The sequence below is a fragment of the Nicotiana tomentosiformis genome, chromosome 3, assembly GCF_000390325.3.
Source record: "Nicotiana tomentosiformis chromosome 3, ASM39032v3, whole genome shotgun sequence".
Taxonomy (NCBI): domain Eukaryota; kingdom Viridiplantae; phylum Streptophyta; class Magnoliopsida; order Solanales; family Solanaceae; genus Nicotiana; species Nicotiana tomentosiformis.
Window position 1 is genome coordinate 34,319,778 of NC_090814.1, and position 18,670 is coordinate 34,338,447.

The window sequence follows — 18,670 nt, forward strand, 5'->3', positions numbered from 1 at the left end:
AAACCTAAGGGTCACCCTATTCTGAGTTCGAGCAAGTACTCACTCGATTATAAAAACTACACTAGTCTGGTTTCGATCAAAATGCCTAAGCCTCTAACTTATGAACAAAACTTTCACAAGGCATAAAAGAAATAAAGACAAGTCCAAAAGGAAAAAGATCATTGTATATATGAATATTAATAAGGTCCGATCGGGATCCTATACAAAAAAGATCAAAAGCGAAAAATCCTAAGGTTCCTGATCTCCTCCGGGGGTAGCTTCTTCTACATCGAGGTCCTCCCCGTTCTCGGACCCGCTCTTGCTTCCTTCATGATCATCGTCATCAGAAGTGGCCAGCGCTCTGGCTTTGGCTTCATGCTCTTTAGACTTTGCTATCTCATTGGTAAGATCGAAACCGCGGGCGTGAATTTCCTCGAGGGTTTCCCTCCGAGATTGGCATTTGGCAAGTTCAGCAATCCAATAAGCTCGAGTATGAGCAGACTCGGATGCCTCTCTCGCCTGGGCTTGAGCGGCTTCAGCACTGGCCCGATAGACGACCACGATCGCATCCGCCTCGGCCTTTGCTTTTTTGGCTTCAGATTTGGCCTTGGCAAGTTCAAAAGCCAACCGAGCCTCGAGCTCCTCTATTTCCCTTGCTTGAGTCAAGCTTTTCTCTTTCACACCTTGAAGTTGACTTTCGATCGATGATAATTGGGCTCGAGCAGTCTCTTTTTTTGCAGCAAAGCGGTCCATATCTTCCTTCCACCCCAAGGATTCCGCCTTTATTGAGTCGACCTCCTCACGGAACTACTCAATCCTCTCGATTTTCTGATGCAGTTGTGAGAGTGAAATATTAGCCACCGTTCCCGAATCGAGCCCATGAGCTTTTAAGATTTTCATTACCTGCCCGATTAGATCTGTCTGATCTTGGTGAGCCTTGACCAACTCGACTCGAAGATATCTGATCTCTTCCTCTTTCTGCCCACTAAGAAATTTGAGGGCATTTCTCTCCTCCGAAAGCCCTCGGAAGTCTGCCTCACATCGGCTCAGCTCCGCCCGAGACTTGGAAAATGCCTCATGATGTAGAGCTAAAGCATATATGAAAAAGAGAAAGTTAGGCAGAAAATAGAAGAATATGACATCAACAAAGGGAATCGAGACTTACCCGATTCAGGGCTCGTTGAGCCTCGAAGAAAAGACCCGATGCGTCACTCGGTCCGATAGCATCTTCGATACTTGTAAACAAATCACGGAAGGGGTCCTCTACCTCATGAGCTCCGTCTACCTCGAGAGTCCCCAAAGCTCGGTCTTCCCGAACCGCCCCTTCAAAAAAAGCAGGGAGAGTGGGATAGTCTCTATTTACTATTTCCCCAAGGGAGTCACTTAGGGTGTTCTCCTCAGTTCGAAGAGCTTCAGAGTAGGTCCCTTCAGATATACTCACCGTTTATTTATTTCGGTGGGAGACATCCTCGATCTCCAACGACTCGGGGACTTTTCCTAAGTCCTTCTCCGATATCCCCCCAATTCGAGGCGGAGCCTCATCAATCACCATCGATCCAGTCATCTTTGGGGCATCAATGGTTTTCTTTACCCGGGCCACCAGTATGGAGACGTCGTCATTTTCTTCTTCTTCATTTTCATCCCTCAGACGCCGAAAAGATTCTTCGGTAAGAGGGACGGTGTTCTTCCTCGGCTTACGAGCCGTCCTTGTCTTAAGTTTTGGATCCTCGGAGGCCGAGGCACTTTTTCTCTTATTGTCTTTCGCCAGTTTCGGAACCCGGGCCGAAGTCTCTTCCTTGTTAGATGGGGGCCTCATGACCTCATCTTTGCCCATGCCTACACGCAGGAAAATTAGTTAAGTATAAGAAAGATATTTTGATCGAATCATCAAGGACATAGGAAAGGGGCTTACCTTGAATTTTGGCCTCCCATCGGCCCTTTGATAAATCGCGCCATGAGCGCTCAGCGTACAAAGAGGTCGAAGCCAAGTCCTGAACCCAGCTCTTGAAGTTAGGAATTGCACCGGGCATCCAAGCAACCGCTACATCACGGGAAAGGATATCGATGAGAAGAAGCAAATGGCCAAAATAATAAATAAAAATTAACAGTGGAATTATACTTACGCTTCATATTCCATTTATCAAGAAATGGCATCTTCTCGGCTGGAATTAGGTCGGAAGTCCTCACTCGAACAAACCGGCCCATCCAGCCTCGGTCCTTGTCCTCGTCTATGCTCGAGAACAGCACTTTGGTGGCCCGGCATTGGAGTTTTATCAACCCGCCTCGATAGAGGCGGGGGCTGTATAACCTGATGAGGTAGTCGAGGGTGAAAGGCATCCCCTCGACTTTGCTCACGAAGAATCGGAGCAGAATAACAATTCGCCAAAAAGAAGGGTGGATTTGGCCTAGGGTTATCTGATACTGATGACAAAAATCAATGACGACGGGGTCGAGGGAGCCCAGTGTGAAAGGGTAGGTGTAAACACTTAAAAACCCTTCCACATGGGTAGTAATGTCTTCTTCCGGGGTCGGTATCACCACTTCTTTGCCTTTTCAGTTGTAGTATTTCCTTACCTGCTTAAGGTACCCTTCAGTTATCGAGCATATGTACCTCGATACTGGCTCGCATCAACCAGGAATTGATGAGGCTTTATCGATTTTGAAGTCAGAAGTGATAACACACCCCTCGGGAACACACTCTTTAGGTCGTGGCTTCACCGATGTTTTGTCGCCGGTCGGCCGCGTTGAAGAAGCGTGTTCTTTTTGAGGAACAATCTTTGATATTTTTGCCATTTTTATGGGTTTGAAGTTAAAAATGGATGAAGATGATAATTTGGTGTTTTGAGAAGATGGTAGCAGTGAAAATCGTAGATATGCAGATGAAGAGGTTAGAAGATATGAAAGTCTTTGAAGATTAAGAATCTGAAAGTAAAAGTTCGAAATAGTGGAGAGATGGACTATTTATAAATTTCACAACGACGGTTCAATATTGGCGGTGGCCGACTATTGACTGACGCGTATTCAATGCCTAGAAAACTGTACAGACGGGATGTTTCAGTCACTTCTGTCACTTACGTCACAAGGATGACGTCATGACAGGTCGAAGGCTCAATTCGTTTCTTGTCATTACACTCTAAAAAAATGAGGGGACTATCTGTATATGGTTAAAACCGGGCCTGCCTGATTTTACTGTTTGACTGAGACCGGGAGTTTGCATCGAAGGATGACTCCGAAGTAGATCGGATCGGGGCACGAAGACAAGGTACCGAAATCGGGATTCGAGGCACCTGCCAAGATCGAGGCCGACAACAATCGAGATCGAACGAGACAGGTATCTAGCAATACCAAAGATTGCGTAATAACAGAAAAGCGAGATATCCGCGACCGGTCGAAGATCATGGCGGAAATCTCGGAACGGATCGAATCAAGAACGGTTGTTTAATTAATGATGGATTTTTCTTCTGTAATTAGAATTGTACCATATATAAAATTCCTCTACTATATAAAGGGGAGTTCTAACCATTTGTAGCCACGATTGATAACAAAGCAATATAATTTTCTTCCTTGCTCACACTCTTTGGTCTTCAGCTTATTGTGTTCTTATTATCCTTGCATCAATCAGTTCGAGGATACTTTAACTCAAGGGTTGAGGGCTACTCAAATACAGGTTTGATTAACTTTATTGTATAATTCTATCTTTAAACTTCACATTTATCAATCGGTATTAAGTGAAATCACGTGTCCTTAAATCCACTTTATAAGTTTAATTGTTATCAATTTTGAGGGTAAACACGTATATATGTTTGTTCTTTCTTGCCGTTGCCGAAATTTGGGTACTCATTGGATCACATGAGATTTTTTCTTGAAATCTTAATTTCTTTCTTACATTTATGTTACCTTCTCTGTTCATTCTATGCAAACAAAACTTATAGAAGCTCTTAACTAAAGCAATACTTGGAGATTAAACAAATAGTCAACGAATAAATTTTGGCGATGGATCAGTGGTATTTTAGGAGAGATTAATCTGTTATGAGCAGGGCATTGAGCAGTGATCCTCCTCCACCTTTCATCACCACATAACAGCAACTCCAACTTTCATGGAGGTTTGACGGCGACAGAAATGACATAAAGAAAAAAGAACCTAGATGACAAAATGGCATAAAAAATAGAGAATAATCCCGTCATTTAGAAAAATTCACAAAATGTAACAAAGATCAGAAAATATGGGGAAGAAGAAGACCAGTGGCCGGCAACAGGGGAGGTAGTCTACGACCAAGAATAGAAAAAGGGGGAGATTCTTTTAAAAAATTATAAAGAGAGATTATTTTTTTAATTTCTAGGTGGCACATATTGATTCACCCTATTGCCATGTCATAGCGTGTGAGAATCACGCATTTTGTTTTGCTAGAGATTTTCAGTTAGGTGTCTAATAGGCATCCATCGAATTGGGTTTAGGTATTCAATTGGAATAACCCTTAATTTAGGTTTGTAAATGAAAAAAATGGGCTAGTTTAAGGGGTCGCGGATGTATTCAGCAAATTTATATAAGATGTAACGCTAAAAAATTTGAAAGAAAGAATGATATATATATATTTTTCCGTAAAACGGTACAGTTGAATTTATACGTAGTTTCTAGGCAAGTGAACTAATTTGATCTTGAAATAATGCAATAATTGAAGAAATGTACAATACTTAGCCTTAAAATGTAGATGAAACAGCAGAGATGACAGTTCCGGAAATAAGGTTTCCGGGCACAACTATGATGAGATCAAAAAGTGGGAAAGTAAGATTGTATTAAGCTTTGTGTAAAATGTATTGTAAGTTTAGCCAGAAAATTCGTGTCCTTTACAATGATAACTGGGGCTCACTATTTATAGTTGTGTCTAGGGAAGGAGGTCCTAGGATCGTTTCCTTCTTTAATGTCAATTATGAGGGTCATTGATGAAGATATAACGGTGAACATAAATGCCAAATTCTCTGTAACGGGTCGTCGCTCTTAATACTGCAGAATATTCCTTATTAAATGCTACCGGGGGGAGAGCATACACCTTTATGAACATTATCCCTTCCGGTGACAAGCGCAATGGCTGCGTTCGGTCTTCAGCCATCCCCGTTTTGGGATCCACGTGTCTTTCCTTTAGATGACCACGTGTCATATCATATTTTACCCTATATAGATAGTCCCCCTGCTTTCCGATGACATAACTTTGTGTTACCGAAAAGTTGGTAGAAACACTCTTTTGGCGGGAATTACTATAAGTCCCTCTGAAGGCTTCTGGAGGTTGATTAGACGCACGTCTCTCCACATTTAATCCCCCGAACACGCGTCATCCCACGATTCAGCACAACTTTTGTCGATTGTTGAGGTAATCATGGCCATGAATTTAGCCGCCAAAATATTACTTATACGCATCATTCTTTTCCTTTGCACTTCATAATTTCTCGAGCTTTTGATTTGTATCTTTGCTTTCCATCCTTTCTCTAATTCTCTTCAAACAAAATCCTTTTCCTTCTTCTTATTCAATGGCTAATTCCTCCAAGCATGCCGGTTCTTCAAAGAATAAGAACAAAGCTGAGGACTCTGCTCCTCCAACCATGAGTTCCATCATCCCAAGAAGACTTAGTACCACAAAGGACTTTGAAGAGAAATTCCTTACTGCTAACCCTTGTACATGGGCTGTTAGTAGGTACCCTTCTTCCATTCGTCCTTCCAGTATTCCTGCTGTGAAGGAAGACTGCCACTGCCATGAGTTGGATATCATTGCTCCTGATCTATCAGAGCGAGTGACCCTTCCCAAGGAAGGTTTTACATACTTTTACACGTATCACTTTACTTTGGGTGCATTTTCTTTGAGTGGAGAGCTTGATTCTGTGATTGTGGAGTTTTACCTTTGCTACCAGGTGTGTTTGGCATAGGAAAGTCCTTCAGTGTGGAGGACGGTCGCTTGCCTTCGACGCTTGTGCTAGGAGACTGGAGAAGAGCTAACATTAACTCGTATGATGAATCTCTACTACCCAAATTTTTTTTGTGATGGTATGATAAACCTCTGTAAACGTGGTCACCATGATCTGTTGACTAGCATGGATGATGATAACGACCGTGGGTCGACAGAATGGTTTATTGCAGTTGCCACCAATAATATCATTACGATAATGGCTTCATCCTATCCGGCCGCTTGGAACCGCACTCGTAAGATCTTTATTTAATATATTTTATTTCAATCTATATTCTTATATGGCCATATCGACTCTTCACCCTTCGCATGTTTCAGCAACTCGATGGATCCCACCGGTGATGGAAGGCTTGCACCGGTGGATTCAGAAGATCTTGGACGTCACGATGCCCGAAACTCGTTTGTGGAAAGAACTGGCCCTTCAATACGGGTGGAAGGCCAAAAATAATGGTAATTTTAACTTACCTTGCTTCCATTTCTTTTTTATATATGGAGAACCTGATCGAACCCTTCTGACTTGTTCCCAAAATTAGGTCTACATGCGGGCTCTGTTGATGTCCCTGAGGATGACATCTTGGTTGATCCCGCTGATGCAGCGAGGCTGCTTCAGGAGGCACTTACTCGAACAATTATCTTCAGGCATGTTTCGGGCGCAAACACTTCTTCACTGAGTCCCCGGCAGGAGGATAAACAACCGAAGAGAAGACGTTCTTCCATGGACGGGTAAAAGAATAAAAGGGCAAAGATTGATACCCCCGAGTCATCTCTGATGGAGATGGTGACTGGTCCTCCTTCTGTACCGGTCATAGACACCGTGATGGTTGATGATGATAAAGAATCTAGTGATGAGGGAGCTTCTCTACATAGAAGGCAACGATACTCATCATCTCAAAATGATGCTCGACCTGTTGAGACAGTTACACCAACCGAGGACGATGTCTCGACACTTTGGGGAGAATTTTATTTGGTAGAAAATACCAACTCCCATTTTTGGGCACCAAGTGTTGTGTCCGGTACTGCGGGGCTGAGTACCGGATCCCTGCCGTCTTTGGTTGGCGAGCATCCATCCACCAGCACTGCATTTGATGCAACTGCTTCTCACCCTTCAACTCTATCAGCTTCATCTCCACCTTCACCAATACCAGCAACTGCTACATCATTTCCACCTTCATCCACTCTTCCACCAGTAACTGCTACATCATCTCCGCCGGTCGCACCTGACAATGGAGAGGGTGTTCCTCTTCCCCAGTCCCCAGTTCATGGGAAGTTGGGGAAAAATTATGCTGCCCCTTACGAAGATCCACAAAAGAGGAGGAATGTTATCCTTTCGGTCTCTACCTGGTGCAACCTGCTCTCCCGGCCGGTGGAGCTTGCTAACTATCTCAAGCCTTTGGCTTCAGAGAAAGACTGGGAAAAGATTCAAGAACTCTCAGGGGAGTGTTTGTTGAACAATGCCATACACAATGCCGCAGCGGTGCGTTCCTTTCTTCCTTTGTTATTTCTTCTACTTTTGTATGAATGTATTCTAAGTTTTACTTCTTCTTTTTTTGTAGGCCAACTTTCTTGCTTCTTAGGGCCTTCAGAGGTTGATTCGCGAGAAGGAGGAACTTACTTCTGAAGGGAATCTGATTTTGGTGGAACGGGACCAAACTGTTCTTCGCCTCTCGGAACTGAAAACCAAAGCTACTGAGGCCGTTATTTTACAGGCTCGTTTGCAGCAAAGCGAGCTAGAAGTGGTAACCCTTAGCCAAGAAATTGGCCCGCTCAGGGTTAGATTTGATGAAGCCAAGGCCAAATGGGCTGAAGTCCAGGACGTCATTCTTGCTGCAACCGAGCGCGAGGCTGCTACTGCCGAAAAAGTGACTGACTTAGAAGCGGCCTTGAACTCCAAAATTGAAGAGCTTGCTGTTGTGAGTGCGAAACATGCCCAGTTAGAAGAGAATACAAGAAAACTATCGAGCACAGGCTCTTTAGTTCTACCGTTCGTGACCTTGATATTAGCCTTAGATCTGTTACGCCCGCTCGGGAAATCCTTTATGCCAAGGTTACCCAACTCAAAGAAGAACTTAAGAGCCGAGCGGCTTCCCTCATTGTCGAAAAAACTTATGCCATGTACAACATAAGATGAAAAACCTTGGAAAAAGCCAAAGCAGGTATCATTGACTATGATTTTGAAATTGCTAAGGTCCGAGAGCTTGAGTTGGCTACTAAAAATGGACTCCCGACGCAGTCTGATGCTCCTGGATCTTATGGATTCAGTTTTGAGTTTTTCGAGAACTGAAGATTAATCAGAGAGAGATGATGCTGAAAACTAGACTGGGAAAAATGTTGAGCCATCGGTTGACCCACCTACCTCTCCCGGGGATGCGTACACTTCTGTTCCTCCTGGTTCCGGAGACACTGCAGTTTAGCTTTTCTTTTCTTTTTCCCATTTTGTACTTTTACCGTTTTGGCATGTTCTTGTAAATAAAGACATATTTTTGCCTAAGGATTGTTTGAGTCTTACTTTCGTTTGAATATACATGCATGTCTTTAACCTTTGCGTTTGCTTAAGAATTTTGCGCACTTGTTTTTGTTCGTGCTTTACTATGTGTAGTCTCGGATGCATTTTCCTCGAAGCACATTGGTTCCGAGTATTATCCCTTTTACGTGAGGGTTTCTATAAGTATTTGCACAGGTTTAGTTTTTGTGTCCTTTCGTGTACGTCTTCGGGTGCATTTTTCCTCGAAGGCATTTTGATTCCGATCATATATTCTTCTGAAGCCAACCCTTTAATGTGAGGGTTTTCATAAGAGAGGGCCCTCTTATGTTTACGGTGCTCTTGAAGAGGACGTCTCCTGTTTATTACGGTACTAACATTTGAAGTACTTGTTTAACTTTCAAATTACAAAGTTAGTTCATCGTTCAAACAAGAAACAAGATAAAAACAAAAGGATTTCATTTCATATAATTCCTTCTATTTTCAAAAGTACACAAGCATTTATTAGGCTAAAAAGCAATTGCCATTACTTGTGACTATCTTGTACAACTTGTTTATACGGGGCTGGCTGCGCAGTCCCCGGTCCCGATGATGTATTTTGTTTTTGGATTTTCGTTTCCCGATTGATGTGGCAGTCAATGTTGCCGTATCCTCATATCATTTCCCCCAGTGTTCGAATGCGAAGAATGCAAATTGAAACACTGGAAGTCTTGTGCCTTCAAAGATTTCACCAATGAATTGCTAGATAATCCTTAACTCGGCAACATACCTTACTTCCCTTTAGGAATCCATGCTATCAAGCAAAAGACTATCTAACAATCTTCTAGTGGTTTGTGCTCGTGAACGGTCAGGTACCCTTTGTTCTGTAGAAAACTTATATTCCTAGTGGAAATTTTCTATCGAGCCGAAGATTATCTAACCGTCCCCGAGTGGAAACTTGTTTGTTTGCGTTGCTATCAAATGTCTTATTACTGCTATCTTCGTAGTATGATTTTTATCGCTGCCTCATTAAAAACCTTTCCATAAAAACCCAATTGGGACAAAATCTGAACGAAGGGAAAAAGAGTGCAATACATACTTCCCGCTTGAATAATGTTCATCAGCAATAATATCTTTTGAGGTGTGCCACGTTCCAGTTTCTAGGAAACTTGTCTCCATTCTGGTTCTCCAACTCGTACGAACCTTTCCTAGTGATAGCTGAAATCCGGTAGGGACCTACCCATGTTGGACCTAGCTTCCCCACGTTGAGCTCCTGCGTATTTTGGGTTACTTTCCTCAGAACCAAGTCTAATACTTTGAAATAATGGAGGCTGGTTCTTCGATTATAATGTCGCTCCATTCTCTGCTTTTGAGCTGCCATTATTACACGCACCAAGACCCTGCGTTCCTCGAGCAGTTCCAAGTTGATTAACATTGCTTCGTTGTTCGATTCTTCATCCGCCCAAAATATCTCAAAGTGGGTTCACCCACTTCCTCCGGGATTAGGGCTTCAGCACCGTACACAAGGAAAAAGGAGTTTCTCCTGTGCTCGATTTGGCCGTTGTTCGGTAAGCCCATAGAACTCCAGCTAATTCTTCGGGCCATTTGCATTTTGCTACTTCCAGCCTTTTCTTGAGGTTTTGAATAATCACTTTGTTCGTTGACTCTGCTTGACCGTTTACACTCGGATGATAAGGAGAAGATGTGATCCTCTTTATCTTCAAATCTTCAAGGAACTTTGTAACTTTGCACCGATAAACTATGGCCCATTGTCGCATGCTATCTCTTTTGGTATTCCGAACCTGCAAATTATATTTTCTCACAGGAAATCGACCACTTTACGTTCTCCGATCTTCTGATAAGGACCTGCTTCCACCCATTTAGAAAAATAGTCAATCAGAATTAAAATAAACCTTACCTTTTCGGGAGCCAGTGGCAGCGGTACGATGATATCCATCCACCATTTCATGAACGGCCATGGGGAAAGAACCGAATGTAAGGGTTTTGCCGGTTGGTGTACTAGTGGTGCATTGCGTTGGCACTTATCACATTTTTTTACGAAGTCTTTGGCGTCTTGTTCCATGCGAGGCCAGTAATACCCTACCCGTACCAACTTCAGCACCAAAGAATCTGCGCCCGAGTGATTACCGCATATCACTTCATTGTCTTTTGTCATGACATAATTAGCTTCTGACGCTCCTACACATCGGGCAGCGGGCCTTGGAAGGATTTTCTATATAATTGGCCTCTCTTGAAGCTATAATGTGCAGCTTTGGTACGTAATGCCCGTGATGCTTTGGGATCTTTCGGCTACTTCCCGTGCTCGAGATAGGTTCATTTCTCCAGTCCCAGACCAGACTAGTCGAATTTACCTCATAGTAATCATCCGTATCCAGGACTGAGTTCAACAGATGTACTACCATCCCGGACTCCGATCCCTTTATTTTTGTCGATGATCCTAAGTTTGCTAATGCATCTCCCGGAATCATGCCAAAAGAGCCTGGACCTTTACCACGTATTGTTGCATACGTTCTTCTTTGGTATCAAAGATCCAGTAGTCCTGATTTACCACCAGCTGTGAGTCACATTTGATTTTGATAACCTCGGAATCAAGTCCCTGGTCCAATTCGAGCCCTACAATCAAAGCTTCATACTCTGCTTCATTGTTAGTTAAAGGGATCGTTCTTATGTCTTGCCTTAAGGTTTCCCCTGAAGGCGTGATTAAGACTATTCCGAGTCCGGATCCATTTACATTGGAAGCTTTGTCCGTCAATAAGGTCCAAACCTCCGATGTCGATCCCGACACCATTACTGCCTCCTTGGTTGCCAGAGGCAGTAGTCCCGGACTGAAATCGGCCATGAAGTCAGCCAAAACTTGCGACTTAATTGCAGTCCTTGGTTTATATTCTATGTCGAACACACTTATTTCGATGACCCATTTGGCTAGTCTGCCCGAGAGCTCGGGTTTATGGAGGATGTTCTGCAAAGGTAAAGTGGTCACCACAGCTATCGGGTGGCATTGAAAGTAGGGCCTTAGCTTCCGAGCAGCGACTACGAGATCTAAGGCCAATTTTTCCAAATGTGAGTAGCGAGTTTCTGCTCCCGTTAAAATTTTGCTAACGTAATAAATGGGAAATTGCATACCTTCATCCTCCCGGACTAAAATCGCACTTACCGTAACTTCTGAAATCGCGAGGTAGACTAACAATGTTTCACCTTCCTTTGGTCTTGAGAGCAATGGAGGGATTGATAAGTACTTCTTTAGGTCCCTCAGAGCATGCTAGCACTCCGATGTCCATTCGAAATTATCTTTCTTTTTGAGCAGTGTGAAGAAGCGATGACATTTTTCCGATGACTAGGAAGTGAACCTGCGCAAAGCTACTAATCTTCATGTGAGCCTTTGGACTTCCTTTACGTTCGACAATTGATCCTGGATATCCTCTATGACCTTGATTTTGTCGGGGTTTACCTCAATTCCCCTTTGTGAGACCAGAAATCCCAGAAACTTACCAGAACTGACCCCGAACGTGTACTTCTCGGGATTAAGTTTCATGTTAGGCTTTCTCACGATGTCGAATGTTTCTTGCAAATGCTTAAGGTGGTCACCTGCATTCAAAGACTTAACGAGCATATCGTCTATATAATCTTCCATAGTCTTTCCTATTTCTTTTCAAACATCTTATTTACGAGCTGTTAATAAGTGGCTACGGCATTTTGCAACCCGAAGGGCATCACATTGTAACAATATGTACCGAAATTCGTTATAAATGAAGTCTTTTCCTGATATTCCGGGTTCATCTTGATATGGTTGTACCCGGAATAAGCATCGATAAAACTCCTTAACTCGTGCCCGGTCGTGGCATCAATCATTTGATCGATATTTGGTAGTGGGAACGAATCTTTCGGGCACGCCTTATTAAGGTCTTTATAATCTACACACATGCAAAATTTATTGTTCTTCTTATGAACTACTACTACATTGGCTAGACAGTCCAGATATCTTACCTCTCGGACCAAACAGATATTAAGCAAGCGGGTTACCTCTTCTTTGACGAATTTATTCTTGGCCTTGGCAATAGGGCATTTCTTTTGTCTTATCGGAGGTACGTTGGGAACCAAACTGAGCTTGTGCACGGCTACTTCCGTCGGGATACCTGCCATATCCTCGTGCGATCATGCAAAACAATCAGTATTAAATTTAAGGAATTCAATAAAACCAGACCTGAGCTCTAGGTGCAGTCCTGTCCCCAAATGGAATTTTCTTTCTAGGAATTCTTTGAACAATGCAACTTGCTCCAGTTCCTCCACCGTGGACTTCGTTGCGTCCGTTTCTTCTGGAACTTGGAAATATCTCTGCACCTGATAATGTTCTGACGACTGTCGCGCCCGTAAACTTTCACCTAAAACCCGAGGTTTCGTGGTGCCGAGGTAGGCTAATGTATTTGAGGGCGGTACAAACTTTTTGGGTTGAACAGTGCGTTGGGGAGTTAAAGAAAAATTGTTGTAGAACATGGCATTTCTACCGTCCATTATGTGACCGCAGAACTACTTCGCGGACCGCAGATCTACTGCGGAGTGAAGTAGAAAAATGGGCCAATTTTGGAGGTCGTTTTGCGGTCAGATATGTGATCGCATAATCGTTTCACGGGCCGCACATCCGTCGCAAAACCAGCATTAGACAACTTCGGAAGGAGGTTCTGCGGTCCATTATGTTACCGCAGAACTGATTTGCGAACCACAGATCTACCGCAGACATGACCCGAGTAGCCCAGTTTTGGAAGGTGATTCCGCAGTCCATTATGCGGACCGCATAACTATTATGCGGTCCACTCTACGACCACAGAGTTGAGTTCGGAGGGTCCATTTTTCTATTTTTATAACCCAACCTTGTTTGAATAAATAGGCTTAGGGACCATTTATGAAGAGAAGTTCTGCCATTTTAGAGAGAGGGGAGTGTTTTATAGAAAGAGGGGGGGAAGCCCTAAGTGCTTGGTTCACCAATCTTTGCTCAAGTCTTGATGAATTCACAATGATAACTCACAAGGTCTTCATCCAAGAGGTAAGGTTCTAGCCCTAGCCTTCAATTTTGAAATTTGGATTGGGAATAGGTAATGGGGAAGAAGGTTTTGAGAATAAGGGTTGTTATTTATGCATGCATGTACTAATAAAGGTGGTAGAGAGGTTGTGGAGTATTTGTGGGTGGCCTATTAAAGTGGGGATTGATTGTGGGGTAAAGGAATACACCATAGAAGAACCTTAAAATCATAATGCCTACCTAGTATTTGATAAAATGCTCAAATGAGCTGGACCCCCGAGTAACTTCCTAATTATAGTTCAATTTTGTCATGCATTTAATTAGATTGAAGTCTCTAGGAGTTTCGGAACATCGCGGTAAATTAAAAAAAAACTCAAGCGATATATGTTAATTAAACTCCTCTTGTAGAATCGAATTCCATGATGTCCTCATAAGTTGTGATTATGATTGGCTAAATTTCGTATTTCCCGTGTTCTGAGTCCTTCCTACTAAATTTGATTGTTCTAGTATAAGTGTTGTGTTAAAATACATATGTACTCAATATATGTTTCAAATGTTCCCATAATGTCATGATTCCCTCCGAGAATGTGATCTAGTATGACCAATGTATTAAAGGTATTGTGATTTAAAAATCATGTTTCAATTGCGAGTTAATATGCTTGATTGTAGAAGAGGAACGCAATGTGATAAAGACTCTTGTTGTTCATATATTTACCATTAAAGTATTGATTTTAAATTCCCTTATTGTTGATGAACCATGAAGATGCTTGGAAGTTATAGGGGTGAGTATGAAATATGAAATACGGTCGATGGGCCGAGAATGATATTACAATTGTGGCCACTAGTGCCAATGAAATGAAAAGATGTGTGAAAGATTATGTAATGAGTTGTAAGTAATTTAAATAATAAATGTTTTGGTAGTATAGTTTAGTCACCAAGGAAGGGTAGGTTGAAATAACCTAACCCCGAAACTACACGTGCCGGTGTAGGATTGAGTGAGGGGTAAATTCCTCATGTGAGGTGATCAGATACTTCCCCGAATATGGGATGAGATTGATGTGTTAAGATAATTCCCCTTAAATGGGATGAGATAATTGCTAGCGGGAGGTGATGTGACGTCGACCCACGCGGCATTGTGGTGAGACGGCTTAGCCGATCGAGCTGAGATTGGACGCCATGCCGCGCACATGGTGGTGTTGTGAGTGGATGTCTCGGAGTGAGATGACTTAGCTGATCGGGCTGAGATCGGACTCCGTGCTAAAGGCACGGTGGTATATCGGTACTAAAGATCTCCCAACTTAAAAACATTGAAATTTACTTGAAATCTATCTTTCTCCTAACTTAGTAGTTTAATATTATTTGAGGTTCTCATTTATTCCATGTTTCCTTCTCATCTTACTGTTGCTCGTTCTATTGAGAGGGTGTTTAGTTTTATATACTAGTACTATTTAATATGTACTAATGTCCCCTTTGCCGGGAGCGCTGCATCTTTAATGGATGCAAGTGGTTCTACAGCAGGCGACATTGATCAGTGATAGCAGTACACCCTCTGCTCCGCTTACTTGGTGAGCCCCACTTCATTTCGGGGTCTTGTATCTCTTATCTCCTATGTATAGTGTTTTGAGGTATAGTCGGAGCGTTGTTGCCGGCACCATCATACTACTCTTTTGTATCTACTAGAGGCTCTGTCGACATAGCGTGGATTGTATCTTGTTTTGGGAAAGACATACTAAAGATGTTGTTATTTGTATATTATGTTCCACTTCAAACTATAAAAGTGTATGTATTTTGAAACATGATAATGACGTAACTAATGGTAATGATCTGGTGTTGTTCACATGACCCCTCTTTGTCTAATTAATGAAATATATCTTCTCTTTATTCATGGGTGAGTTTGGGTAGAAGGCATTGTACAGGCTTGCTTGACTGGGATATCTCGGTTGAGCGTCGGTCGCGCTCCTCGAGGTCGGGGTGAGACACAATTCAACCTACGAACCATCGAATCTAAATCCGGACAAATGCCTAAGTCTAAAATCACCATATGAAGCTAGTGGAATCATCAAAACACCGTTCCTGAGTCGTCTATACAACTTCGGTCAACTCTTACTACTTAAGCTTCTAAAACATGAATTGTTCTTCCAAATAAATTCTGAATCATCCGAAAAAACCGAACTCGATCACACACGCAAGTCATAATACACAATACGGAGATACTCGAGACCTTAAGAAACTGAATGGGAGGCTAATTCTCAAAACGACGGGCCGGGTCATTACAGATATAGTGAAATAATGAAGGATTGTATGTGTACGGTGGGATTGGGTTGCGCGCCGCAACGGATTGTGTGTGTTGTACTTATTGTTGTATTGTGTTAGCTTTCAGTATTTTCATAAGATATTCTGAGGACTGATATTACTGGACTCCCTGATTCGAGGATTGAGTTTGTTTTCATTAATTAATTGCTTTGCCATTATTATTATTATTATTTGGTGTGGGATCATTAAGTATCATTGGGGTTGATAATAATAATAATAATAATATTATTATTATTATTATTATTATTACTATTATTATTATTACTATTACTATTATTACTATTATTATTATTATTATTATTATTATTATTATTATTATTATTACTATTACTATATTATTATTACTATTATTATTATTATTATTATTATTATTATTATTATTATTATTATTATTATTATTATTATTATTATTATTATTATTATTATTATTATTATTATTATTATTATTATTATTATTATTATTATCAACCCCAATGATACTTAATGATCCCACACCAAATAGATTTTAGTCCAGGGTCACAAGCTAGAAAATATATTCAAAAAGAATTTTTTTGTAATAAATGGAAACGGTTTAAAACATGGTTTTTTGATACTTATAGTAAAGAGGATTTAAATAATATTTCTCAAGAGTTTTATGAAACTTGTTCTCTACATAATCAAATTATGTATTTTGTTCCTTGGTTTATAACCACTTATTTACCGCTTTATATAAAGATTTTAAAAAGATCTTATAAAGATGGGAAGGGCAATATTACTAAAGCAATATACCCTCCTCAAGCACCTATTATTTTACAAATAATACAGGTATTACATTTACTGCATTTCAAAAATTTATTGATGAAGATGTTGCTGCAGTCAGCATCGCAGAAATTAATAATTTAATTTCTCAAAATAATTATTTGAGTTTATATGTTAAAGTTTTGGGTGAACAAATCAGTTTTCTTGATAAAAAACTTGATGAATTAACTGTTTTGATAAAAGATATGAGTACTAGCAAGAAGATAATTGATATTGCCTCTATGTCTGGAAGCAAATCAGAACCTCAAATTGTTCTTACTCATGTTCAAAGACCCCTTGAGATTTAGGATTTTAAATTTAAATCTTTAAATGATTTAGAAGAACTTCTTGATAGAAGGGTTATCTGGTTTAAATATCAAACCTATTGATTTATCAAAAGATTTTGCTGATAAATTAGATACTACTTTTGATTATAAAAATGAAGTTTGGTCAGAGTTTAATAAACTCAGAGGTTATCCCAAAAAGAATAGTAAGTATGCTGATAAACCCAGAATGCAAATTTATTATTATAATCGTCCTACTCCTCAAGATGTTTTAATAGAGGAACATGATTGGAATCAGACTAATACGTCTTATAGTGGTTTCGAAATTTATGAATGGAATCTTGATGGTTTGATTGATAGACAATTAACTATTCTTGTGCATAAAATGCTTATGTATGCAACTATCTGTAAAAGTGTGAAAATACGGATAGAACTATTTGCAAAATGATTGTTGCACGTTTTACTGGCCAGCTTCGTGGCTGGTGGGATAATTATTTAATTGTTGATGTTAATATACTTGATGCCTTGACATTAAATGTGAAAACGCATGGTTATAATTATGCGCCTGGATCTGAACTTATATGTTTATCATGTAGAATTTATTTTAAATTACTATCTACGTTAAACCCTAGATGTAAACTGTATGATACATCCGATCAGACTATATTAGTAGAATACAATTTTGCAAAGTCTAAGGTCACCACGAGGAGACCTATTAAGTGGAAAAAAATTAATTTTCCGACTACTTGGACTTTGGATTCGGTTATATCCCCTAGTCAGATTACTAATGCTGTCAGTAATACGAAACATTCTCATATTACTCAAAATCCGGATGGTAGGATTTGCATTCAATTTGATGAAAATAGTTCCACTTATAATAGGCAGTCATGTTCTAATAATAGACTTTTGCCTGCTATTAGTCCTACTTATAATAGGCATTTATTTACTAATCGTAGACTGCTGCCTGATATTCAACATATTTCACATGTTGAACCAGTCTATGGACCAGCTAGAAATCGTGCTGCATCTTTGCATACAATTTCTACCAAAATGGGTGATAAGTCAGTTGAAAGGGTTAAGATTAACCCTCAAACAAATATTGTTCAGGATAGTAATAATTGAAGATTGGGTTGAGTATTAAAATATACTGGACCGTAGGCCACAGTAGATTCAATAGAACCCATCAGAGACTCTCTAAAATTCAGATTTCTAGCATCTCTGAGAGCAGCTAAAAATGTTTAATGGATTAAAAGCAATTTGAACCATACCAACATGCAGATAATTATACTGTTTTTTTTTAAATATAAATCTACATCTTGTTTGTTTAAGAAACGAATAGTCTGTTCAGACGAGTTTTGTCACGACCCCAAATTATCCCTCTGTAAGGTGTCGTTATGGCACCTAGTCTTTACGACTAGGTAAGCCTAATATTTCAAAAAATATAAAGAAACACAACATTTTAAAGATAAACAACATATTATAAATAGCCAAGAGTAGTACCACTCGGCATATACACAATAATTTTCCAAGACCCGGAATATCGCTAAATCACAAGCTGCTATAATCTATGTATCTCTATACAAAAGTTTGAAGATAATAAAGAAAATCTCTAGACGAGGGAGTAGAAGGGGACTCCTAAGATCTACGGACGCAAGCAGAAATACCTTGAAGTCTCCTAGAATCAGCAGCACGCGCTAATCCCAAGGCTGATAGCTCATACCTGGATCTGCACACGAAAAACATGTGCAGGAAAGGGCATGACTACACCACAATGGTACCCAGTAAGTGCCAAGCCTAACCTCGGTCAAGTAGTGACGAGTTCAGGTTAAGGCCCTACCGGAGTAAATATAGTAATTTAAACAGTAAAAGA

The 18,670-nt window shown here is 40.7% G+C and overlaps 1 protein-coding gene across 1 annotated transcript; it reads right to left on the reverse strand.

Annotated features, from left to right (window-relative positions):
• Positions 1–228: 228 nt before the first annotated feature.
• LOC138907602 (uncharacterized) lies at positions 229–732 on the reverse strand. The gene has a single exon (XM_070198204.1). It carries the CDS (start codon positions 730–732, stop codon positions 229–231), a length of 504 nt encoding a protein of 167 aa, XP_070054305.1.
• Positions 733–18,670: the final 17,938 nt, after the last annotated feature.

Coding starts and splice junctions, on each gene's coding strand:
- LOC138907602 (XM_070198204.1), bottom strand. CDS start 732: ATGGACCGCTTTGCTGCAAAAAAAGAGACTGCTCGAGCCCAATTATCA.